General features: G+C 45.6%; 10 protein-coding genes across 10 annotated transcripts; 7 read left to right on the top strand and 3 right to left on the bottom strand.

Moving 5' to 3' along the window:
• Positions 1-5947: 5947 nt before the first annotated feature.
• DSM5745_02003 (sterol desaturase family protein) lies at positions 5948-6991 on the bottom strand (the record flags this gene model as incomplete). The annotated part of the gene is made up of 1 exon (XM_026744019.1): positions 5948-6991. One exon carries the CDS (start codon positions 6989-6991, stop codon positions 5948-5950), a length of 1044 nt encoding a protein of 347 aa, XP_026607182.1.
• A 1134-nt stretch (positions 6992-8125) lies between these two features.
• On the top strand, positions 8126-10437 carry DSM5745_02002 (ABC-F family ATP-binding cassette domain-containing protein; the record flags this gene model as incomplete). The annotated part of the gene is made up of 6 exons (XM_026744018.1): positions 8126-8197; positions 8249-8438; positions 8491-8691; positions 8749-8941; positions 8990-9089; positions 9142-10437. The coding sequence occupies 6 exons, from the start codon at positions 8126-8128 to the stop codon at positions 10435-10437; spliced, it is 2052 nt and encodes a 683-aa protein (XP_026607181.1).
• Positions 10438-11463: 1026 nt separating this feature from the next.
• Positions 11464-13217, top strand: DSM5745_02001 (uncharacterized protein; the record flags this gene model as incomplete). The annotated part of the gene is made up of 4 exons (XM_026744017.1): positions 11464-11774; positions 11823-12118; positions 12183-12297; positions 12350-13217. The coding sequence occupies 4 exons, from the start codon at positions 11464-11466 to the stop codon at positions 13215-13217; spliced, it is 1590 nt and encodes a 529-aa protein (XP_026607180.1).
• A 417-nt stretch (positions 13218-13634) lies between these two features.
• DSM5745_02000 (molybdopterin cofactor biosynthetic protein) lies at positions 13635-14984 on the top strand (the record flags this gene model as incomplete). The annotated part of the gene is made up of 1 exon (XM_026744016.1): positions 13635-14984. The coding sequence occupies one exon, from the start codon at positions 13635-13637 to the stop codon at positions 14982-14984; it is 1350 nt and encodes a 449-aa protein (XP_026607179.1).
• A 214-nt stretch (positions 14985-15198) lies between these two features.
• DSM5745_01999 (cyclic pyranopterin monophosphate synthase accessory protein) lies at positions 15199-15891 on the top strand (the record flags this gene model as incomplete). Its single annotated transcript, XM_026744015.1, has 1 exon — positions 15199-15891. The coding sequence occupies one exon, from the start codon at positions 15199-15201 to the stop codon at positions 15889-15891; it is 693 nt and encodes a 230-aa protein (XP_026607178.1).
• Positions 15892-16288: 397 nt separating this feature from the next.
• Positions 16289-17461, bottom strand: DSM5745_01998 (uncharacterized protein; the record flags this gene model as incomplete). The annotated part of the gene is made up of 1 exon (XM_026744014.1): positions 16289-17461. The coding sequence occupies one exon, from the start codon at positions 17459-17461 to the stop codon at positions 16289-16291; it is 1173 nt and encodes a 390-aa protein (XP_026607177.1).
• Positions 17462-18313: 852 nt separating this feature from the next.
• On the top strand, positions 18314-20230 carry DSM5745_01997 (putative potassium transporter; the record flags this gene model as incomplete). The annotated part of the gene is made up of 4 exons (XM_026744013.1): positions 18314-18352; positions 18398-19149; positions 19202-19367; positions 19412-20230. The coding sequence occupies 4 exons, from the start codon at positions 18314-18316 to the stop codon at positions 20228-20230; spliced, it is 1776 nt and encodes a 591-aa protein (XP_026607176.1).
• A 302-nt stretch (positions 20231-20532) lies between these two features.
• Positions 20533-22827, bottom strand: DSM5745_01996 (mRNA-binding ribosome synthesis protein NOC2; the record flags this gene model as incomplete). The annotated part of the gene is made up of 1 exon (XM_026744012.1): positions 20533-22827. One exon carries the CDS (start codon positions 22825-22827, stop codon positions 20533-20535), a length of 2295 nt encoding a protein of 764 aa, XP_026607175.1.
• Positions 22828-23072: 245 nt separating this feature from the next.
• Positions 23073-23920, top strand: DSM5745_01995 (ESCRT-I subunit protein VPS28; the record flags this gene model as incomplete). Its single annotated transcript, XM_026744011.1, has 3 exons — positions 23073-23162; positions 23218-23454; positions 23513-23920. 3 exons carry the CDS (start codon positions 23073-23075, stop codon positions 23918-23920), a joined length of 735 nt encoding a protein of 244 aa, XP_026607174.1.
• A 354-nt stretch (positions 23921-24274) lies between these two features.
• On the top strand, positions 24275-25415 carry DSM5745_01994 (S-adenosylmethionine-dependent methyltransferase; the record flags this gene model as incomplete). Its single annotated transcript, XM_026744010.1, has 2 exons — positions 24275-24602; positions 24670-25415. The coding sequence occupies 2 exons, from the start codon at positions 24275-24277 to the stop codon at positions 25413-25415; spliced, it is 1074 nt and encodes a 357-aa protein (XP_026607173.1).
• Positions 25416-25735: the final 320 nt, after the last annotated feature.

Here is a 25735-nt window from a genome sequence, read left to right as displayed (position 1 = left end):
TATAGTAATCTTATTAGTGGTAGGAAAATATTTTACTTTTTTATTAAACTAATTTATAACTACTAAAATTGCGTTATAAACGCGCCTTTTATACTTTAATAAAAGTAAGCTAATAATAAAGTTTATAAAAATATCCCTTTACGGTGTATCTAGCACTAGAAGAGATATTAAACTTTTTTAAAATAACTACCTTAAAACCTTAAATCTTTAGTATAAGGAATATTCTTTAATATACACACGTGTATTTTTATTAAGCTTTTCCTACTAAAACTTGCAGGTAAGTAGTTTAATAATTTTTTTATAACTAAAGTGGCCTGTATAAAAATTATTATAATACTATTTTATAATCTTATGTTATAACACGGGCATGGGAGGTATATAAATAATATTTTTATAAAAAAAAAGTCCTTTTTTCTTATGCTATTTAGTAATAAAAAAGGCCTGCCCTAAATTAATAGAAATTATATTTTTAAGCTATTATTATAATTAACCAGCAAGAATGTCCTCTTGTTAGGCTATAATTAATTATTACTAAAAGGTATTTATAACTAGTCCAGTGGTTTTTTTTTACTTACTACCTTTATAATAAATATTTTAAGGCTTAAAAGTTTTAAATACTTATAAGCTTAACCGTGTAAAGGGATAGCTAGGTCCTTTAGTATTATTTTAGTAATAATTTATTAAAAAAATAAACTTAACTTTTTTTATAAAATAGGGAGTATTTTAACTTAATACTTTTTATTTTTTATTATATAATTTAATTATTATAATAGTGTATTTATTAGATTATACTTACCTAGCTTATATTTAATTTTAAAGTTATAAGCCGCGAGCAATTCCGCCTATTATACCTGCCTTTAATTTAAGACCTTTATTATAAAAAAATAGCGTAGGTTATTATAATTACACTACACGTGTATAAGGTATAAAAAGCCCTTAAAATAATAACACCACTTTTTAAAGTACTTAATTATTATAAGTAGTTTTTAATTATAAACCTTATAATAAAGCTTTAATTTATATAGCTAATAAAAATAAAAGGCCACGGGGTGCTAATAATCCCGTTTTTTTTTACTAGGTAACTTTTTTTGCTTTAGCTGCGTAATAATTCTAGTAATAATAAATCTTAATATATTAATAATAATAAAAATCTTTTTTTTAAAATTAAAGTGTTATAGTACTAGCGGCCTAGTAAAGTTTAACTTAATTTTTTTAAACGCGTTTTTCGCGTTAATAAGAAATAAAAAAGGCCTGCTTTTATATTTTTTTACTATTCCTACTAAAAGCTGGGTTATTAAACGCGTTACTTTAGCATAATTAAAAATAAAGTGTTAAAAATAATTTATAAAGCCTAAAAAAACCTATAACTTATAAAATAATATTAATTTTAGTTAATTAGTAATAGTCCGGCTGCGGTCTGGATTAATAAATATTTTTTTTTATTTAATAATAAAGCCTAAAAACTTCACCTCCTTTTTATAAAAATTATATTTTAATAATTTTGCATATAAATTATACCTTTTTAATTAATTAAGGACTTTCTAAACATGGTGCACATGTTTTTTTTTTATTTTTAAAAAAATAAGAATATTATTAAGGTAAATAATATAAAACTTGTTAAAAATCCCGCTTATAGCTATATTTATATAAGATTAAAACGTAGCTAGTGTATTTATTAAGCTAAAAGGCATAACTATATACTTATAGTAACCATAATAGGTCTAAAATATTATTTTTTACTTATCTTCTTTTTTAATTTATATCTTATAATATGCGTCATGTAAATCCAGCTTAGTAAAATATCTTATATTTATTAGTTAATTTATTAGCTTGTTAATACGTGGTAATAAATAATAATTTTTATTAATTATTGTATTTAAACCACGGTAGTTAATATAAAAATATAAAGATTTATTAGGTTTTTAAATAAAAAGTACCAGCGCTCCGGCGTTGCTTTAAAATAGCTTAATTTATTTTTTTTTAAGCATCTTGTTAAGATACTTTTTTAATATTTATAACTTATATTAAAAAAGATTATAAATAAGACCCTATAAAGGCTTTTTATCTTTTTTTAATAAAATCTTATGCTTTACTTTACTAGTTAAAAGTTAAGTAGCTTCTTACTTAAAAAAAACTTTACTTTAGTAAACATACTAGGGTGGCAGGACCACCTTTACTTTTTTTTTAGTTTTTTTTAATTAATAAAGCACTATAAGTACCAGTCCCTTGTGCATAGTTTTTATAAACTTTTATAATATTTTAATTTTAATAAAAGGTATATGGTTTTGCCAGGTCCATTCCACCATAATAAGGTAAAAATTTAAATTTAATTTAACTATCTAGGGATATCCTAGGACTACTTAATAATTTTTATAAATAAAATTAATAATATAATATACTAAGTTAAATATTTTTATAACTTTTTTTAAATTATAAACCTAAGTACAGGCTTATAAACACCTATAGTAAGAAGTAAAAGTGCTATTAGTATATTAAACTAGCTATATTATACGGTTAGTATTTATTTTAATACCTTGCTTTTATAAATATTAAACTAAAATAAAATTAGTATTAGCCCTAGTATTAAGCAGTGCCTTAAACTATTAATTTACCTTATTTTTTTATATTTTAAGATTTACAAGATAAAAAAAGTAATTTTTTTTTTTAAATTATATAACTTTAATAACTTAAGGCCAGGGGATTACTATTTATTTTTTACTAGTTTTTTTTTAAGCTTTTTCTTATTTAAACAGGCCTTTAACAAGTGGCCTAATTTACTATAATTAAAATAAAGACCCTTTTTCTTGCAGCGCTCTTTTTTTTTTTAAAAAAATAAGTTATTACTTTTTTTTTTACCCTTTTTTTTTTCCCTTTTTTAAAAAAGCCGCTCTGCTGCTGTTTTAGTTTTGTCCTAAGTTATCCTTATTTTTCTTATTTTTAAAGTTAAAACCAGCTCCGGACTTTTTTTTTTTTTTAGCCTTTAAGGCCTTATTATACTTATTAATAAATTTTATATAAATTACCGCTGTATCCACTTTAAATATAGTTTTTAGGGGTTTTTTTAACTTTTTTAAGTATAAGTAAATATTTTTATTATAGGTTTTAATAAGTACTTGCGCCCTAAACTTTAAATTATTAAAATATAAGCCTAACTTTATAAAGCAGAGTCCCTAAAAAGTAGTATTTTAAGTACCTTATTATTTAATTAAAAAATACTAGGTGGTGTAATAGCCCTAGTTTATAACTAGGTTAACTTATATATATATAAATTTCTTAAAATTTGCCTAGGTCTGCTTGTTATCCTAAAGTTTAACTTAACCTTTTTAATAATTACAGGCATTTTTTAAAGTATTTTAAATAATAAATATAATTTTTTTATTATTTATTTAAAATTTTTTAGGGGTACTATAAAAGTAATCCTTTAAATTTTTAAACTAAATTTTAAGTTTTATTATATCCTTCCCTTTTAACTTTTTAACCTTTCTAAACTTGATTTTAGGCTCCTAAAAAGCCTTTTTTTTTTATAATAAAGCTTATAATTTTTTATAACCTTTTAATACCTTTTTTTTATATATTTAAAACTTCCAAACCCCTTAAAGCCAGCATTACTAGCATTAAGTTTTAAAAATAAAGTAGCTTTAAAATAATAGCTTAAGTTATTTAAGCTTAACTTTAAACTAAAATTAAAAAAATTACTAGGGTTAATTTTTTTTAAAACTTACTAAAAATATTAATAAGAAAATTAGCGTGGGAATTATTAAAAAAATTAATATAAAAATTAATAATTTAATATTATTTTAGCTTTRGGTTACAGGGGTAACTTTTTCTTATTTTTTTTTAAAAAATATTTTAATTTTAACACGCGATATTAATTATGTTAAAGTTAAAAAATAAATAAACTAAAAGTTATAATTTTAGGCCGCTTCCCCTTTAAAACAGCTTTAATTATAATAAATTTTAAATTAATAAGCTTTAATAGTAATATAAAATAATAGGGTAAAGGGTATATTTTACCCTATACTTTACTAAGCTAGTAAACTAAATTATTTAAGTTAGGTTTTTTTCTTTAACTATTTTTAATAGTAATAAAATTTTTAAGTATAAATAAAAAAGGGAACACTTCTTTAGCTATTTAAGTTTAAATCTTAAAAACCTTAACTAAAACACCTATAAACCGCCTCCGCTTACCCTTTAAAAATTTAATTTAAAATATTATTATTAAAAAAGTTTAAAAAATAATAGGTAAAAGCAACTCTAACTATAAGACTAATAAGTTTTAAAAATCTTTATTAATAATAAAAATATTAATAAAAAAATCTAACTAATAAAAATAAAGTATTTTAAACCCCGTTAAATAATATTAAAAAAGTTACTTAAAAATTTTAATAAAAACTAGCCTTAAGGCCATTTTTATAAACCTTTAAGCTATACTTAAGCTATTCCTAATTAAAAAGTAAATATAAATTTAAATACTTCACGCACGGGTTTTTACTTTAGCTTATACTTAGGGCCTACCCTAGCCTTGCCTAACTAATAGCTAAAACCCTAAATATTAATAACCTAGTTAAGTTATATAACCTAATATAATAATAAGGTATGCCAAGCCTTGGCGGCCTAAGGCTAAAGCTCAGGCGCTAACTCCAGACCAATGGTGGATTGGCTCCGGTGACGTTGAACGGAAAAACGTTGGCCCTGACATTTATTTTTAATAGTTAACTAGGAGCTCACAGTGGTAAAGCTATTAATATTTAACTTATTATTATTTTTATTAATAATAATAGCCAGCTGCGGGCGCCTAGCCAGCAGGCAAGGTATAAATAATAGTAAAAACATAGTTATTACAAGCGTGAAAGGGGGTATAGGGGTAATAAAAATTATAAGTAATAATAAATATATTAAAAGCAAATAAAAAGGTTAGGATTTATTAAAAGTAATTATATAAGCTACTTAACTAGCTACTTGCTAGGTATATTATTATTTTATATTTTTATAATATTATTTTACTTATTATAAGTTATTAAATAAGTATATACTATAGTATTAATAGTCTAGCTTTAGCTATAATAAGCACGGTTATTATATATTTAGGTTAGTTTTATTAAAAGGGGGGTGTTAAGTAAGTAAATTAAAAAAATTAGTAACTATAGCAAAGCGCTTTTTACTTTTTTAAAGCTAAGTTAATAATAATAATAAATAAATAAAGCCGCGCAAACTTAAAGCGCCTATTAATTTTTATATTTATTATAAGTATTAGTAAGCTTATAGCCCGCGGCGCGTTAAAATTATATTATTAAAAGCTAATAACTATAGCTAGTGCAGTAAGCAGTTAATATTATATTTAACTTTATAAATACAGGCTATATAGTATTTAAATATAAAAAGTAAGGCTAGGAATATTAAATAATAATATTATAAGAACTTAGTAGCAAGAATAATTATATAATAATACTTTTTTTAAATTAATTATAGCAAACCCAACGCCGCGATGTCTAGGCGGTAAAAAAAAGTTATATAATAATACTTTTTTTAAACTAATTATAGTAACCCTAAGCAATTCTACTGTTTTACATAATCCCTAATAAGCTCACGTGACCGGGAGCCGGGACCTACGATTTATCGTGCGCGGGCCTCCACTTCGTTCCGGCCTCGCGCAATTATATGGCAAGGTCGATGCGATTGGACGCAGCGGTGGTTGTATGATTAGCGGTGGCGAATGAAGGCGTTGGATCCTTAGCACTCAGGGTATGCTCCCGCAATTGCAAACAGCTGTCCGTCGTTCAAGGGGAAATATGAAAGTACATAGACATGGTTTACGGATGCAAAAGATACCGCCCGTATACTCAAAAGACTCAACCCCCAACCAATGCCAAATCACCCTCCAATCGCCTTCGACAAGTCTGACCAAGCCTCATTCATGCCTCATTCCAGTTCATTGTCATGCTGCAGCCTAATAAAGCGGCATGGGCGCCGTTTTGTCGAAGTCAATATTATCTTTCGCCGACTCGATCCGATCATGACAGGTGCCGAATATACAATCCCAGAGGCGTGTCTGTTTGCCGTAGTTGTAGCTCTTCCTGTAGCCCTTGCGATGGTGCAGGTCATGGTCCTCAATAACGATATCCGCGTTGAACAGGTTTAGCAACCAACCTAGAGTCGAAGGGGCTGTACCATGTACTCGAAGGCCGCTGTGCCCCAGGACTTCCGTAAAGGCGATATATTCATGGCAGATCCACCACTCGTAGAAGCCCATTGGTAGCCCGAACGCCTTGAGAGTCATATAAGTAAGAAACGGGACTCCGACCATGTCGAAGAACTCTTGTTCGTGATCGGCATAGGCCGAAAGCAGGGGGTTTGGGTGCTTGGTCAAATGGTGGGTACGATGAAACTTCCAGAGAAAGTCCACATCGTGCATCGCCCGGTGGTACCAATAGAACCAGAAATCAAGAACAATGCCGTAGAGGCCAATCTCAAGGGGAAGCCATACCCAACTCATCTGCGCAGGCAAGCGACTGGCATTGTAGGAAAAGTAGATGGACATGGCAAGCCGCGAGCCTGTCGTCTTATAAAGTGATTGTACAACTTTTGCTATGCCAACATCGGGGATACCGTCACGCTCGTGCTTGTCACCATCCAGAAAGCCCCACTTGTGACCGAGTCTTCGGAGGATATGCACTTCGTAGATGACAATAGCGTTGAAAGCAAAAAAATAGTAGTTGAATGCGGCGAGAGGACCAAGGGTGTAACCGGTATAGGACGAAAAGACTTGATGGAGGAGGAGAGGGATAGTCGAATATATGAGCACAAAACGATGGAGAGACCATTGAGGTACATAGGGCACTTTGTCGTCTTTTGGGTGCACTGGAACCTCGCGGTCACGGTCGATGTGATAGACATTCAGGAAGTCTATGACATGGTGGTAAAAGTTCCAGTCGTCTCGATTACCATCTCGCCAAGTGGACTTCATGGAGTCCTTGGGGTTGACTGCAGTCATGGCGTAAATAGTGTAGCTATGGTGATATCCGGTTCCTCTTCCTCACGAGAGAGGAACCTCGCCATCCTTATATTATCGTAATGGAGCCCTGAGGCTCGGAAGCACAAGCTCGTCGTAGGATGCATGTGATGAAATTTCAGGCTTGACGATCAGATCTGTCTTGTCTCTGCAGATCTCTTATCCCAACAAATCCAGACACCGCGATAGAAGAGTCCATTAGACATTAGTTTCGAGGGCCCATACCCTATCGAGTATCTAACGCGATTAAGTAATAATCCGCCCACATGAAGAAGGGGTGTTCTTTGGGTCAGCCCCGCAAACCCATGCCTCGGGATCGCCGATTAGCTCGCAAGAATGTCATTTTTGGGATAGCGGACTCGGTCTCTCGAGAGGTGGAGGGTGGGATTTGGCCATGGCGCATGTTATTGTCGAGCCACCGGACCCCGCGTCACGGGGAATCGTCAACGTGATCATGAAGGACAGCGGGGAAGCGTTATTCAAGGATTGGACCAAGCTTCAAAGATCAACACCAGATTCAAGAGAGACGCAACCGCGAGCATTGGTTCGTAAAGCAATGTTAGACCCCCATAACAAAGCTCGAGTGAGAACCACCTTGGGCTTTCCGAAGGGCAACGAGCCACCATGTCGGATGATTACGGAGTACCATCGGACCGTGTAAGAAGCCGAGAAGGTTCGAGCCAGGACAGACGGTTCGGACAAAACAGTCAATGATCTTGGGAGATTGGCCATGATGTCGCGTTCGATTGCCTCAGTCACTGGAGTTGACTAGAGGAGTTGTGTCACAATTCCCCCGACAACGGCATTATGGCATACCTCGGTAAGTGCGCTAATCCCTTTTGGGAGCCCGCTGCTCGTGTTGGGGAAAATTGAGTGAACATCGTCACTCCTGTACGTTAGATTTGAAGGTGGAAGATGGAGTCATCAATCTATTCTTTGGCCTGGGCCTGGTCCTGGCAAGAGTTAGCAGAAGCTGTGTGGAATGGTCCTCAGCTACCACACGTCTCCCGGATATATACTTCCTTTTTGACCCTGCGAGAACATCACCGAGATAAACAAGTTTACATACAGCCTTTGACTATCATTAAGAAACAAATTAAATAATCAAGGCTCACAATGGCACCGTCAATCCTCGCCACCTGCAAGCAGACCCGGTTTCACATCCTCAATGACCAAGCGTCCCAAGAGGTCTGTCACTTGTTTCCTTAACCAGATTAGGCCCAGAACTCAGTCTTTTAGGTTGATGTCGAGGGTCTTACTATTGCAGTGTCCTCACACATGCAAAGTGCAGAGGACTCTCCAAGTACAAAAGCAAAGGGGAAGTCAAAGCTCAAGGCTGAGACAAGAGAACTCATCAACGATGCGCACCTACGGCTCAAAGCCGGCGTGCATTATGGGCTGATAGGTCGGAATGGCACTGGAAAATCGAGTATGTGATCCATTAGTGCATGGTGTTCCCGGATAATGAACTGTGCTCGTAGCGCTTCTGCGAGCCATGGCAGATAAGCTGGTGCCGGGGATACCGCAGGCAACCCGGATAGCTATCCTGCAGCAGACAGACACCGAGAGTCATGGCGGCCATTTTGAAAGCGAAGGTCGGGAAGAAAAGGAGAGAAAGTCCGTACTAGACTATGTGATGAGCAGTGACCGTCACAGAAACGATGTCATTTGGAAGATGAACTGTAAGGACGTTGCTCTTGTCCTAACCATCTTCTTCTGACGATGAACGCATATACAAGTCCTGTCAAGGAGTCTGGAGATAGAAGACCCGTTAGAGCCTGTCAGAAGAATTCGAAGGCTTCGTCATGACGATATAGAGAAGCAATTGTTACTTGCCCAGAAAAGCGCCGATATGAAGAGTGGCGCGCGAGGACTGCAAGCGCGCAAAAATTTGGAAGTCGTGGAGTCAAAACTACAAGGCTCCAAAGAGCTGTGAGTTGCTCCCTGTCTTTCGCCTCCATAAATAGCTAAATTTCACAGGCTCGAGCAAGCAAAGGAGGATATCGATGCCGAGGCCATAAAACAAGAGACTCAGAGTGCGATGGACACATTACACAACCTGCAATCGCAGTTTGAGGCAGTGAGTGTCGATTGGCTAAGATCAAGCCTGAGGGTTGCTAAAGAGAGATTAGATGAAACTCGTCGACATAGAGCAGCAAGCTCGCCGAATACTTATTGGTCTAGGTTTCAACGAGGACGCCTTGAGTGAACCATTCTCAACACTATCAGGTGGCTGGCGAATGCGGTGCATGTTAGCAAGCGTCCTTATCCAGAATCCGGACATCATGATCCTAGACGAGCCAACCAATTTCCTGGATCTGCTAGGAGTAATCTGGCTGGAGGGGTATCTGAAACAGCTGCGAGACTTTTCGCAAACGACAATTGTTCTAGTATCTCATGATAGAGACTTTGTGAACGCTGTCTGCGAAGAGATCGTCATTATCCGAGACCAAAAGCTCACCTATTTCAAAGGAAACCTGACTGCATATGAACAGGACTTTGAAGAGCAGAAGTTATACTGGGGCCGCATGAAGGAAGCCCAGGAGCGGCAGATAGCCCACATGGAAGCGACTGTTCGCGAGGGCATCAAAGTCGGGAAGAAAACAAACGATGACAATAAGCTCCGCATGGCCAAGTCGCGGCAAAAGAAACTTGACAATAGGATGGGTGTCCAGGTTAATGCACGCGGAGGGCGCTTCAAGCTGAACCGAGATCTGGCCGGCTGGCATCTAAGTGCCCGCGATGAGATCGAAGTTCCACAGGATGAAAGGGGTGTCTTGATTACCTTACCTGATCCTCCCGAGCTGCGGTTTCCGGGACCGCTAATATCCCTCGAAGGGATCGCCTTCAGATATAGCACTAATACATCACCGGTGTTAAAGGGCATTGATCTCGTGATGCATATGGGAGACCGCGTGGGAATTATGGGCGTCAATGGGTGTGGAAAATCCACATTGATCCGTCTGGTTGCTGGCATCACCGTGCCGACTCAGGGGAAAGTCTCTTCGCACCCGCGGCTCAAGATGGGCTACTATGCCCAACATTCTATCGAGGAGCTCCAGGCACTAGGGCAGGGAGATTCGAGCCTGACAGCATTAGGATTGATGACAAAAGACGTAGCTGGCTCGCTAAAGGAAGGTCAACTGCGAGGGTTGTTATCATCTCTAGGTCTTCAAGGGAGGATAGTATCCGACGTGCCAATTCTTCGACTCTCCGGAGGTCAATTGGTAAACACTCCGAATCAAACGGATGTACGCGCCACTAACGCCTGGGATATAGGTTCGCCTAGCGCTGGCAAGGATCATCTGGAACGCACCACACCTACTTGTCCTCGACGAAGTCACCACCCACCTCGACTTCCATACAGTAACAGCTCTTGCATCCGCATTATCCGCATTCAAGGGCGCAATATTGCTAGTTTCGCATGATCGATTCATGGTTCGAGCCGTGATTGAGGGGAAACGTGGTCAAGACCATAAACTAGACGAGGATTTTAAGGGCGTCGAAGATGAGCAAGACGAGACCCTGTCACGGCGGAGAGTCGTATATGTAATGAAAGCCGGTACTATGAGGGTACAGGGTGATGGCGTGAAGCAGTTCGAGAAGAGCTTGGTGAAAAAGGTGCAGAAGATGTTGCCCGCGCAGGGATAGCCAGGAAGCTTTGAATAGCTGGCTGGAGGGAATCTGTCAGTGTTAGATCATAGATAGTAATAGCCATTCGTACCCATCCTCAAGGAGGCAGGTGCCTGCCTTACAAGAACTGTCACATTGGCAGACCAACAGTTGCTGGCGGGCATTTCTGACCATGCCCGAATCCGGAGAATGAAACCGTACGGCCTGACCCCAAGCTCCGGGACGACATCTAAGTGAAATCCGGGCCATTGGTCGAGCGATGCATTGATGGCTGCCTAGATGTTTGTCCAAGGCTGGGCTGACAGTGCCCAGGAAGAACAAAGGTGCAAGTGGGTTTACTGGAAACGCGAGCCAAGATCGACAGCTAAGAGCAAGACTGAGCCGCTGAGATGATGACGGGAGTCCGCATTACAAGGCGGCAGGTGCCCTCGGGCCCCGGCGTGACAATGACTGCTGTTTTAGGCCAAATGTAGCGCCCTCAGGCTGTCGCGCCTCGTTCTCTTCCTCCGCCATACTTGGCAGCACTGACACTGCACCTGGGGCACCTGTAACAGAGCTGCAGCTTGCTCCAGCTGTATCTTCACGAACCCTGTTTGGATCTGGGGCCGAGTCTCCAATGTTGATCTACTGTTGACGCTACCCTTCCAGGCTCAATGGGGCGACAGAATGAACAACGCCTAGTATCTCCTATTCTTGGATATAGGCATCAAGATAGAGAGCAATGACCATGCCTACAGCTATATAAGCTGCTGAACTGGGGGTGAAAATGGGCATTATACTTCGGAGTTATTACAAGTTCCCTATGCCTTGGAAAAGACAAGATGGTTTCGTTTCGCACCCTTCTTCCCACATTTGTCTTGCTTGCGTTTGCAGAATGTAAGATCAATTGGGGAGGCTGCAACCAGCTTCAGGCACTTCAATTCAACTCCAGCACCATACCGGTACCTTTCCAATGCGGGACACTTGATGTGCCTCTCGACTATTCCTCTCAGAACAGCAGCGAGAAGCTCACCCTCGAGCTTCTAAAGGCTCCCGCGCCTCTGGAGTCGAAGGGATCTATCCTGGTTAACACGGGCGGCCCAGGTCTCCCCAACAGACAGGATTTCTCCACCTTGGCTCGGAACTTGATCCCGTATGGCTCCCATTTAGGCAGTTATTGATTCGAGATGCTGATTAGCAGTTTGACCGGTGGCCAATATGATCTGATTGCCTTTGACTCACGAGGAACTGTCAACACAGCCCCTTTGACTTGTTACGAAGACCCGATCCAGGAAATCAAATCCTTTCTCGGGCAGAAACCATCCAACAAATCAGATGTAGCGGTGGGCGAGCTCTGGACTCGAGGAACAGTCGATGCCGAGGCCTGTTTTGAGGCCGGAAGCAAAAATGGGAGTGTCATGACCACTGCTTTTGTGGCGAGGGACTTGGTCTCCGTTGTTGATGCTCTGGAAGAAGATGGCTTGCTGAGATACTGGGGTGAGCACTCCAGATTGAGAACGCAGAACAATCCGTTGACTGACAGCCCGCGCGACACTGGTAGGTTTTTCATATGGAACAATTCTCGGCGCAACTGTAGCTGCAATGTTCCCGGAACGAATCGATAAGATCATCTTTGACGCCGTTCAAAATGTCCATGAATACTACCACGCGCAGGCGTAAGCACCCTGGGCCATATTCTGAGGACGGCAGTTGATATTATATCTCCAGAAACTTCGAAGAATGGGAATTGTCCGATACACTTTTCTCCGCTATTTTCTCCGAGTGCGTCAAAGCTGGACCTGAGCTTTGCGCATTGGCGGCCCACAATGAAACGGCTGAAGAACTCGAAGCCGCTGCTTATGAGCTTCTAGAAATCTCCAAGTACCAGCCCTTCCCAGTGGGTCAGCTAGTCGTGGACTATGCAGCCGTTAAATCAACATATGCACAAAGCCTGTACACGCAGAGAGCGTGGCCTCTCACGACAGCCCTTGTTGACGTGCTATTTTATGGCACAGAAAGCTCCATCGAGGAGGTGCTAAGTGGGTTGCCGCACATCAACATCACTGGCTTAACGCTTCCAGGCTTGGCTGCCACTGATATCGCATTGGCAGGTATCTACTGCTCGGACAATCAAGTGCGGACGGAGAGTTTTGACGAGTTTGTTCCCGCCATCGATAAGCTCTACAGTCTTAGCCAGATCATGGGAGACTTGGGTGTCAGTTCGTACATGCGATGTCAACAGTGGAAGATCAAGCCCAAGGAGACCTACAGAGGTAGCCTCGAACACGTGCAGATCAAGAACCCTCCGCTCTTCATTGGAAACACCCTTGACGGCCACACACCACTCAAGTCCGCGTATAACGTCAGCGCCAGCTTTGAGGGGAGTGTTGTCCTGGAGATTGACGGCTATGGTCACGGTTCCACCGCAGTTCCCTCTGAATGTTCGCTCAAGGCCATTTCCGCTTACTGGGTTAATGGCACGCTTCCTGAGCCTGGCACGCGGTGTGCTAGGGATGTCGAGCCGTACACGAATGATTGGTGGCCCGAAGTTTTCAAAGCTGCTGGTGTCAATGAGACATGGATTCATAAAGGATAAGGTCGTTGGCATGCGCGTCGTTGGACTGCATGGGAAACGGGGTTATGTGTCTCGATACATGTACAATCCTTTTTTTCCCTTCATTATTTGGATAATCCGAGTTAGCAATATACAAACCTTTGTTATTGTTCCTCTTGTGGCCGTCTATATGTTCCACCAAGTCAACTCGAGGCGACGTGGACGTGTAGGGAAAACCCCACTCTCGGTACGATGACATCACAGCCTCGTATCTTATCGATTAGTAATTCCAGCAGTCAGGTGACGGAGGCGACCGAGTCCGCGGAGAACAGCGACGATAAGATTTCCCTTATATACAGGCCTTGCTACGTTGGCTCCGGTTTTGATCCTTTTGCTCACATCGGGTGATGCAGGGCACACTTGGAAACTGGCCGTCGTCGAGCAGAATCCCTGCAGGAGATGACTGAGCCCATGCTCTTCAGGCGGGGCGTAGTTCAAGCGACTTCGTCCTTCCCTCGATTTCCCCGCATCCAGACTCGAACTCGATTTCCGACCTGGCGTCGGGCAACCCTCTCGTCCCCGCGGCATGTCAGCACCGGCCTGAATCCTCAGGTTAAGGTCCACGATGAACCGAATACGTCTCCCTCTCCAACATCAACACAAACGACCCGCTGGAATGCGTTGAAGACAGCAAAGCCGTTTTCCGCATTCCTGACAGACACGTTCAACCGCCAACATGATTACCTTAGAATCAGCGTCACGGAGCGCTGCAACCTACGTTGTCTATACTGCATGCCCGAGGAAGGGGTGCCGCTTTCCCCTCCCGCTCGCCTTCTGACCTCCCCGGAGATCGTCTACCTCTCGTCGCTGTTCGTTTCGCAGGGTGTGACTAAAATCCGCCTCACTGGCGGAGAACCAACTGTGCGGAAAGATATCGTGCCTCTTATGCAATCGATTGGAGAGTTACGGCGTGACGGTTTACGAGAACTATGCTTGACTACCAATGGAATCTCGCTGCATCGCAAGCTCGAGCCGATGGTGGAGGCAGGGCTGACTGGGGTAAATCTCAGCTTGGACACTCTGGACCCGTTCCAGTTCCAGATCATGACGAGGAGAAAGGGCTTTGAGGCGGTCATGAAGAGTATACACCGCATTCAAGAGCTGAATAAGATGGGTGCTGGGATAAAACTGAAGATTAACTGCGTTGTGATGCGAGGGCTCAACGAGCGGGAGATTATCCCGTTTGTTGAAATGGGACGTGATAGCCCCATTGAAGTGCGGTTCATTGAGTACATGCCGTTCGATGGCAACAAATGGAGCCAAGGGAAGATGGTTTCCTACCAAGAGATGCTGGCCCTCATTCGAGAGAAGTATCCGACACTGGAGAAAGTGACGGATCATAAGAATGATACCAGCAAGACCTACCGGGTTCCCGGCTTCCAAGGTCGAGTTGGCTTTATCACTAGTATGACGCATAACTTTTGCGGAACATGCAACCGCCTTCGAATTACGTGCGATGGGAACCTCAAAGTCTGCCTGTTTGGAAACTCTGAGGTGTCGCTGCGAGATATCATTCGGCAACAGAACAGTGGCGAACCGATTAGCGAGTCTGTGCTAGAGGAGCTAGGTCTCCTTGAGGCAGCACGGACCGCAGCTCGCATCCACGACGAGGGCGGCATTGTCAATCCACGAGAAAGGGAACTTCTCGATGTCATTGGCATGGCCGTGAAGCGAAAGAAGGCCAAGCACGCCGGCATGGGAGAATTGAAGAACATGAAGAACAGGCCGATGATTCTTATTGGTGGGTAGGCACTTCCCGCCCCGATACCTATATATATGACTGCGACGAGAGATCACGATCTATGATATATACATGCTCGTATACTGCTTTTGAGGCTCGGCGTTGCACTACTTTCTTGTACATACAGCTTATGCATTACATTGAGCTATACTGATAGGCGGCTTAGATAAAACGAGGGATATTCAAAGAAATGCAAGAGATTCTACCCCCAGGTCATTAATGATGGCCAAGGGAAAGTGGACAAATATACCGACGCACATACTCAGCCCTGGAGCAAATGCTACACGAATCCGGTTTCATCACCACGGACGTAGCACTACCCAGCCCGAAGAACCTAGCAAGAAGGAAACAAAGCCTGCTTCCTTGCCTACAACCGACGACACCGACCTACCCCATCTCAACCGCTCTCAAAACGTCCACATGACCCTGATCGACGAGAAACCCGTCTCCAAGCGCCTCGCAACAGCAACCTGCCTAGTCCACTTCTCCAACCAACGGCCCTGGGAACTCCTGCGTCAAGGCCCCGGCAGTCGCAAAGGCGACGTTTTTAGCATCGCTCGCATTGCCGGTATTACTGCCGCAAAGAAGACGCCTGACATTGTGCCGCTCTGTCATCCTGGACTGGGGTTGACGGGGGTGGAGGTGGATGTTCAACTCCTCGACCCGTCTGCTGATGGCGGCAAGGAGATGAAGCATGGGGCGATGCATGTTACGGCGACGGTCAGCTGTGTTGGGAGGACAGGGGTGGAAATGGAAGCCATGACCGCGACGATGGGGGCTGCGTTGACGGTGTATGATATGCTGAAGGCCGTTGACAAGGGGATGGTGATTGGGGGCGTGAAACTGCTAGAGAAGATGGGGGGTAAGAGTGGGCATTGGATCAGAGACGAGGTTGTGAAGGATGAATGGATGTAGAATTGTAAATGAAAAAGGAGTTGTACAGGGGAAGTCAATACCAGTGTCACCCTGCTAGCTTATTTCTCCTTTGATTACGAAGCGAATGGGGAGAACCATTAGCTAATATAGCGGATGTCTCCAATTGCTCCTTCCCTTTGCGCACTGTATGGCTATTACCAACCTCCTCAGCTCAATCTCTAACATCAGGCATCCCGCCTGAGCAGGACCTGCCAGCCAATCCATTCTGTGCGGGTGAATCCCTGGCTCTAAGATAGATCATTGACAATGGGTTTTAGGACCTGCAAAGAGTAGTACGTCTTCAAGGTCAATGCAAGGACATCACTAAGGTCTGGGGTCATGGCTACATGCGAAATGCTTGAACCACATGCCGTACCACGATGGCGGAATCCAGTACCTACTTCTCCCAATGCTCCTCCGTATCCGCCTCCCTGAACTTCTCAATGCCACCCACAACTCCATCCCGATCAACATCCCAACCCCCCCTCTCCACCCGCTCCGCCCAGTTCCTTAACACCTTGTCGATCTGCACATCATGGCGCTCACTAAACCCATCAACGAGCCCAGGCTGATAAAGTGCCGCATGTTCATTGCGAGGCTTGGGTTCCCAGTCCATGTTGTGCCTTCCGAAGGGTTCCCCGTTTGATTTCCGCGCGTACCCTTTCTTTCCGACCACGAAGGGCAGTGCGAGGTGGCATCCGTTGCTGTAGCATAGCGGTGGTTCCTGGACGACTGGGTAGATGTAGAAGCCGGCAGGCAAGACCAGCTCAGTCCGACGCGGTATATACGGATCGGGGACTGGCTGGTCGCAGACGACCTGGAAGATCTTCAGCGGGTAGTCTCCGGGAAACTGCCCGACGTCGTTGCGGGGGGGCGTCTTGAAGTCCGTGATGGGCTGGTCGAGGAACTCGGATACAGTAGGGAACCGGAGCCCAGGCGCGACATAGCGGAACCGGACCTTGATGTGGGCGATGGCCGTCAGGAACTCGTGTGCGAATGTTGAAGGCGGGAGGACGTTCTGCTGCGTGAATGTGGCAGGGTCAAGCCATGGTAAGTCCATCCAGTCAGTAGAATCGTTGTCCTTGCTGTCGTTTTCTGGCATCCGCGCATGGATTGCAATGACAAGATGCTTGAAGGCAGCCACAGCCCTTGCTACATCTGCGGCAGTGTACTGATGAATCAACCAAGGTCTGTCAAGCCATTCACCGTCAAGTTCGTCCAGGAGGTTATATGCTGTATCATCCGTAACCGCCTCGACTTTCCCCTCGTCAATCATCTGAAGGTAAGCATCTAGAATGACTTCAAACGGCATCCAGGCGAAGGGAAGGGCACAAACGTCCGGTGTATCATTATAGTCTGTGATGAAGCTTGCTTTCATGGTATGCTGATTCAATCCGAAGAAAGCAGTCAGCACATGTGGAGCTCGTTGTGTAATGCAGCGCTCGCAGCCCAGTGCACCGGGGCCTAGGTCACGGACTGGGCTGGATTTGGTGATTCGGGGGTATCCCTGACCATTATTGAGATGTTCAGCTGGGGGTAACTCGACGGGGTGCGTTTCTGGTGAAGCCATTATGGAGGGTAGTATAGGATCGATTTTAACCTCGGGCAAACCACGCGGGTTTTAGGTTTCAAAATTAAACCAATGCCGGTAACCATATACTTAAACCTGCGTGGACTGCCCTTTTAACATGTTAGGGAACTTAGCCCAACTTTGAGAGTATACTGACTCACTGAGCAGTGACTGTGAGCAAGGTCGAGAGTCGAGGCACTGACGCCCCGTAGGGCTGACCCAAGCTTTTGCCATGGCTTCTCCCGCAACGGTCCCTGTTCCCCATTGTTGTTGTCCTGAACCGATCAAGACACAACCAACACATCTCCTCTTCACATCTGTGGTTATTGTCTCCATCAACAACAAATATACTGGACCGAGACTCAAAGGCGACATCGTGGTGGGTAGCGGTGTGGACATCTGCTCCATCCATCACGGCCACGGAGCGACCCACCGAATCGTGATCCATCGCGCTGATTTTTCGCAAAGTCTGTGGTCATTCGTGATCATTCCTGTCCACTCATACTCGCCGCTTCGGGCCTTTTTCCCCTGCAGCCTGGCCGTCACCTTGAGAATCATGTTCCTTGTCTGTCTTTCTTCCCACCTCGTCGTCAGCACTCGCTTCCCTGGCCTTGTCGCCCTCGATGACCCGTAAGGCAGTCCTCTTCTACAACTATTACAGCGGCGCTAACTGTATACAAAGCCCGGCGTTGTTCGCGGCTGATAACCAGCGGTATCTCAACTCTGCTACCGCCTTTTAACTTTCTTACTCTGCACTATGCCTACTTCATCATCGTCTCACTGATCAGTAGCCTCATCTTCTGGGGGGCGTCTAATCCTTCACGGAGCGTTTCGTATACCGATGCTCTGTTTATGTGCGTTAGTGCCATTACGGGCACTGGGTTGAATAGTGTATGTGTTTGCACCCGTTAATGAGGCAGAGCTAATGGTACATAGGTTGAAGCGTCGACGTTGACGACCTTCCAGCAAGTTGTTATGTTTGTCCTGCTCCTGCTAGGCCATGCTATCCTCATCTCAATTACTGTTCTTCATGTTCGGAAACGAGCGTTCCAGCATAAATTCAAAGGCATTTCTCATGCTCTTGCGCAAAGGACTGCTCAGGGAGCGCCTGCGCCTAATCTCTATGAGGAGAGAAATGATGACAAAAGCCATCCAATGACACAAGACATACCGATGGAGATTTCAAGTCGTTCCTCAGTTGGGATTCACATCCAGTCTGCGAACACCGAAGAGGGCGTCTCGTATGATCCTACGCCCAAGACTGGAGTTGACCAGTCCTCAAATCTGAAGTTCGAAAATGATAGGGCCAGGAATAGCTGCCACTCCTTGAATAAAGCCCAGCTACTTCCCATGGGCATATGGCGAGGCACCCAGAAGTATTTTGAATCTAAAGGGCTCATCTCGCGAAACTCTCAATTCCATGGCCTGACAGCGGCAGAAAGAGACCGGCTCCAAGGTGTCGAGTACAAAGCTGTTTCGTTTCTGTCGGTAATTGTTCCAATATACTGGGCATCGTTCCTGTGCTGCGGCATTCTGGGAATGGGTACCTGGCTAGAGCTCAATAAGCCGCAAGTTCCTCGGGACAACGGTCTGTCACCATTCTGGACCGGAGCTTTTTTTGCTGTCTCTGCATTCGTGAACAGCGGCATGGGCATTTTGGATGCTAACATGACAGCTTTACAGACAGAGTAAGCTTATCTCTTGCATAAAAACGTGAAACCATACTAATTCACTCTACAGTGCCTACCCGCTTGTCACGATGGGACTGCTGATCCTTGCAGGAAACACCCTCTACCCCTGCTTCCTGCGCTTGATAATCTGGACTATGAGGAGAATGATGCCTAATCGACCCGCGTGGAAAACATGGAGGGTCACGTTGGATTTCATATTAGACCATCCTCGCAGGGTATGTGTGGCTTTACTCAACAAATTCCTATCTGACAGAGCCAGGTGTATACAAACCTTTTTCCCGCCCGCCATACATGGTACCTTGTAGCCACTGTCATCATATTCAACGGCATCGACTGGGCTGGCTTTGAGGTACTCTCGATCGGAAACAAGGAGATTGAGGGACTGCCAACTGCCTACCGTATCATGGACGGCCTGTTCCAAGCATTAGCCGTCCGAGCGGGAGGATTCTCAGTTGTCACAATTTCCGACCTGCGCCAGGGACTGCTGGTCTTATACGTTCTCATGATGTACGTCTCGCCATTCCCCGTACTAGTCACGATGAGGCACACAAACGTCTACGAAGAACGCTCCCTAGGGATCTACGCAGAAGACGAAACCCTCTACGACTCCAACCAGCGTCCCTCAAACAACATCACCGACCTCGTGCGCCGCCATCTCCTCCTCACAAAGGAAGGCACACGTCGCCACTTCCTTCGCGAGCAGCTAAAAGACCAGCTGAGCCACGACCTGTGGTGGATCGCGCTCGCCGTGTTCTTCATCTCCATCATCGAGTCCAGCAACTACACCAAAGACCCCGTGGGCTACTCGACCTTCAACATCCTCTTCGAAGTGATTTCCGCCTATGGCTGCGTCGGCATTAGCACGGGATATCCTGGCAGGGATCTTTCGTTCTGCGGCGTCTGGCATTCGCTTAGCAAGCTTATTCTTGCGGCGGTTGCGTTGAGGGGAAGGCATCGGGGTCTGCCTGTTGCTATCGACAAGGCGATTATGTTGCCGAGTGAGTCGAATGCTCAGGCGTGGGCTGAAGAGGAGGATGCCGTATTGCGGAGGGAGCAGGTTGGGCCTGGGGCTGTATGATTTTGCTCACTTTTTTTTATTTCCAGATCAGCGTTTAGCGCAGCGATGGCACCGGCGTTCGAGGTTGATCTTGACATATAGATATTGATGATAGATTTATGATAGATTACGTTTTTACGAACTTGAGTTGCACTGAACATTGATAGATAGAGGTGGTAGAACCCCTGTAACCTCAACTTTTAACGTGATATCTATAGAACGATGATAACATGACCGGATGAATACAGAAAAGAGATATCATGACAAGCGCAGGTATAACTGATGCCCTGCATGAACAAAGTACACTAGGTATATAGAGACACTCAGTCATCATCCTCCTCTTCCTCGTCCTCATCCTCCGAAACCTCAACCTCTTCCTCCTCCTCATCCTCACTGTCATCCTCACTCTGATCGTTCTCACTAGCCACATCATCCATAGTGACATCATCACCACCACCCTCCTTCTCCTCCTGCCTTCTCTTCTCCTCCTCCCGTCGTCCCTCCTCCAGAATAGCAGCCTTCTCCTCCCTCAACTTCCTCTGCACCTTGACAAACGCGCCGAGCGGCGTACTCTCCCACTCGACATCCTTCAGGAACGCATCAACCTCCGTCTTATTCCTCGGCGCAAAGGTAACATGGACTCTCTTCTCCTCAATCCACTTCGCGTTCGCCTCGACCTTCTGCACGAGCAGGAGAATCATCTGATTGACCTTCTGGTTGCGGTTTCCGCCGTTCCGCGACGAGACCTGCTTCAGCCAGCGCTTCAGCGCGACAACAATGGGGACACTCAATTCAGGGAAGGAGATGTGCTTGCTCCACAGGACGAAGAACTCAGACAGAAGCTCGGCGATCTGCTCGGCGGCGCCGTCCTGATAGACGCGGGTGCGGAGGTATGATTTCGGCGCGCGGATGGCCGTGTTGAAGTCTAGGGGTCGCAGGGTGGCTTGCTTGGGTGCTTTGCGGAGTTCGGTGAGGTTGAGGGGTTCGAGGAGGAGGGGCGCAAGCGGGATGTATGTGCCTGAGGCGCGGGAGAGACGGAGCAGCGAGCGGGTGAGCTGGAAGCGGAGCGGGAGGTATTGGGCTGTTGGGATGAGGCGGCTTGCGCCGAGGGTGATCTGGACGACGGGGTAGATGAGGGGTCGTAGAGCGGACTGTTTGCCGAGTTTGGCCTCGACGAGCCCGTCGCAGTGTTGCGAGAGGACGCGCGACCAGAAGTCCAGGCTGTGCACGTACTGCCAGTTGTAGATTGTCTTGTAGCTCTCCTTGGAGGTGTTTGTGATGCTGCTGCGGAGGTGCATGGCCAGCTGGCGGATAAAGTTGAAGCCGGTTGTGTACGAGACGTTCTGGTCGATGCCCCAGAGCTCGGCGGCGGAGTTCTTCATCAGGTTCACGCCAGGGAGCGTGTGGACTGTTGTGTTGCGGCTGCCCTTGACGACGCCCTCGTAGGAAGCCTTTAGAACGGACTCCTTAAGCCCGGAGTCGCCGATAACCATGAGGCGGCGAAGGAGGAGGAAGCCGACGATACGGGTGGCTTCGGTTGTGGAGGCGTCGGCCCAGATGCCAACGATGGTTTTGATGAGGACCTTGAGAAGCTTGCGGAATTGGAGGAGGTAGGGGAGCATGGGTTCGATGGAGGAGAGAGTCAGTTTGAGGGTCTGCTCGTCGGAGAGGTTGGCGAGCATCTTCTGGACGGAGGAAGTGTGGGACTTGATGAGAGGAGTGAGGGTCTTGAACTTCTTGTTGTCGAGCGATACTCGGACCTTGCCAGAGGCGGTCTCCTTGACGGGGAGGTGGTGCGATAGGACCTTGGGAACATGGTTGAGCGCTGTGACGAGAACTTGGTGGTAGACGTTGGAATCGGAGATGGAGTACTTCTGCTCCTGGGCGTCTGGGTCGTCGAGGTACGCCGCGGCGCGGAAAGCGAGCACGGCTTGTCGCATCGCGCGGATAGAGTGCTGTTCCTCCATGGACTTCTGCCACTTCTTCACAGTTGCGACTGTGAGATCAGAAGCAGCCTCTTCTTCCTTTGCTGCCTTCTTTTTCTTCTTCTTGGCTGGCTCATCTTGCTCCTCCTCCGATTCGCTCAGCGCATCGACTTCTGCAAGGTCGCCGAATTCAAGGAGCTCGGCATCGTTCTCCTTCAAGTACTTATAGAACTCAGGGTCCTTCTCTTTCAGAGCCTCGATATCTTTCATGTGTGTCTCAACATCGTCGGCTTCGCTAGCTTCCGATTCTTCGTCATCGTCTTGGAACTGTACGGCGTCCTCCTCTCCGCTGCTTGACTCTTCCTCTTCATCCTCCTGAGGCTCTGATCGCTTGCGCTTTCCAATCTTTGGGGTAACATCCTTCTTCTTGGCCTTCTTCGGGTCTGCGATGTCGAATCCTCCAGCAAAGAAATCATCGACGTTCATCTCTGCAAAGGCATTTTTCTTGGTCTGTTCGGCGTCATCCTCGGAGTCGTTCTCTCTTTCGGCGCGTGACTTGGCATTGTCCGATTTTCGTTTCTCCTTCAGGTGGTTGCGCTGCTTGATCTTTGCGGCCGCCTTTCGTCGTTCGAGTACGTCCTTGAGATGTTTCTTCTCAAACTTCTTGGTGGACTTCTTCTGGCTTCCGGCCATCGTGACAGTTATTTCCTACCCGGCGGTAGGTGTGAATAACTGCTGAAAATGTTGTCACAAGGAACGAAATCCCCAGTTCTTGAGAATCGGTCCAGGAAAATAAAATCCTCAAAAAAAATCTCTTGGGTGGCAGAAAGCAGTCACGGGCTGCCGCTCGACCAAATTGGGTGACCGCTTTCGGGCCCCTCTCGGAGAGCTCTCCTCTCCCCGCTCAACGGTGGTTATCTTATCCAAGTGTTGACGCAATGTATGCTCAGCAGCCTCTTGCTTATGCTCCGACACCTTACAGCTATACTCCTAACATAGCCAGGTCCGCGTCTATCAATCTAGACGAGGTATATTGACCACGAGACTATGCGAGCCGGGCCAACCCGCTGACTATGTTGCCAGGAAGTGAAACTCGCCTCGAGCTCAGCGGAGCGCGACCTATACGAGTCTCTAGGTGAAATCTACAGCATTATATTGACGCTCGATGGATTAGAGAAGGCATATATCAAGGATGTTATCACCGAGGCGGAGTATTCCGAGACATGCACTCGACTTCTGAAGCAGTACAAATCCAGCTTGGGTGACGACACCGTCGCCAGGGAGTTTGTTGACTTGGAAACATTTAAGCGAACTTGGGGGGTATGTGCCTTCTACATTCCGGAGACATCAGTCTATACTGACCAATCTGCCCTAACAGCTCGAATGCGCCCGTGCCACCGAACGCCTGCGGGTCGGAGTTCCTACGACAGTCGAACAGGCCTCGCACAGTGGCCCTTCAACCAACAAGGCTCCCGGAGCGGCCGGATCTACTGGCGGCGCATCCGGTACTCTGATTTTGACGGCCACGGAGAACTTCATTACTTTCCTTGACGCACTGAAGCTCAAATTGGTCTCCAAGGACGCACTTCATCCGCTACTCTCGGAAGTTATCCAGTCAGTCAACAAGGTGACGGACGTGGATTTTGAAAATCGGGGGAAAATCATTCAATGGTTGATCACTTTAAACCAGATGCGTGCAACTGAAGAGCTGGGTGAAGAGCAAGCCCGAGAGCTAGCGTTTGACATCGAGTCAGCGTACCAGGGATTCAAGTCGACACTGGAGTAGGGATGTCGATAACAGAAAGCATGAAGAGGCGTTCGGGAGTTCGATACCATAGCGATGTCTAGTTCTACATGTTGATATATTTTTGGATTCTCTGGCTCTTATCTCTTGGAGCAGAGCGGAGCCGATCCGCGGAACAGCGCAAACGAGCTTTTCCTTTTTTGGCGATTACGCCTTTTTTTCTGCACTTTTCTGAGCGTGCCTGAAATTGAGATAGCGATTTGCCACGGGCACGGTTTGTATAAGAAGAATGCCTAGACCCCGCTCCCCATGTTGTTGAGAATCTAACCAGTTCGACATCAATGACCCCTCTCACTGCCTTCAAGATGATAACCGTAGAGCCCGACGAGCCTCTCCATGGTTGGTTTGACCGCCGTCCCCGACGGACATTTGTGGACCGAATCGACTGATAAGCGTCTTGCAGCGCTGGACCTTCCCCAGATCTATACGAAGCCATCCGGCACCGAGCTCCTCCAGACCTTGGACCTGTTAACGATCAAACCACGCAGTTTCGGTGCCAGTGCTCATGGGCCGGTCAAAAGCCGCGCAGTCGACCCCACGGGCCTGACTCGATACCTGACATCCATCATTGCGAGCCCCCTCTCCTGGCTAGATACCGATGAATTGCGGGAAGCCATTTGGGACGCCGCGTCCGCGCGCCTTAGTGAGCGGTCTGGTCGAACGGGTATGTATGATGTAGAAGCGAGAGCCGCCGCCCAAACAACACACGTTGGAGACTGACCTACTAACAGCAATGCCGGCAATGTCCCGCGTCTTTGCAATTCCCACATCATCCGGCGAAGAGCTCACACTGACCCTCCACGAGCCATCGTTGACGGCGGACAACCTAGGCATGAAAACCTGGGTTTCCTCTTATCTTCTTTCTCGACGCCTCCACTCCGTCCTCGAATCTACCCCGCAACTCGTTCCCTCTTCATCAACCGCTCCGACACCAAATCCTGACCGCACCCTTCGAGCGCTAGAGTTAGGCGCAGGTACCGGCCTCGTCGGGCTTTCCTTTGCTGCCTTACGCGGCGAAACTGCCAGAATCCATCTCACAGATCTTCCCGAAATCGTCCCGAATTTGTCTCACAATGCTGCTCTAAATGTCGAGCTGCTCACCAGAACCGCTGCGACAGTCACAACAGGGGTTCTAGATTGGTCCGCTTCGCCTGAGACGCCTCCAGCTGCCGAAGAACAATACGATCTGATTCTGGCTGCGGATCCTCTTTATTCTCCTGAGCATCCGCGGTTGCTCGCTGATACTATCGCTGTTTGGCTAAGCCGGGGTCTCGATGCGCGTGTTGTGCTTGAAATGCCTTTGCGGGATGCGTACCTGCCCCAAGTGCAGGATCTCCGACAGCGGCTAGGGAAATTTGGGTTGGCAATCGTTGAAGAGGGCGAAGAGACTGGGTATGATGATTGGGAGACCGCAGATGGAGCTGCAGTTGCGGTGCGATGCTGGTGGTCTGTTTGGGGCTGGAGCGAGAAGCTCTAGCTTTGGCAGTTCTCACATCTTGGAAACGGTGATGAGATTTTCAACGAACCATCGTTACGACGTCACGAAGGTAAAATTAAACGAGCGACGATAGATCGTTGGATTAGATCGAGATTCATAGAAGTAGACTATGTCTAGATCTTGTGTAGGTTAGATATCTCGAGTCAAGTTTGCATAGCACATTTGTACCTGCGGTGCTTTTCGAATATATTATCATTGATAGAAATATCATGCTATCGCATTCGAAAAAAGAACAAGGTTGTAATAAGTCTTTGTTCTCGCCCTAAACCTCCGCTCACGTGCACCTGGTGTACCTATGA

This window comes from Aspergillus mulundensis, assembly GCF_003369625.1.
Source record: "Aspergillus mulundensis strain DSM 5745 chromosome Unknown scaffold_1, whole genome shotgun sequence".
Taxonomy (NCBI): Eukaryota; Fungi; Ascomycota; class Eurotiomycetes; order Eurotiales; family Aspergillaceae; genus Aspergillus; species Aspergillus mulundensis.
This window is presented reverse-complemented; position numbering and strand designations above follow the sequence as displayed.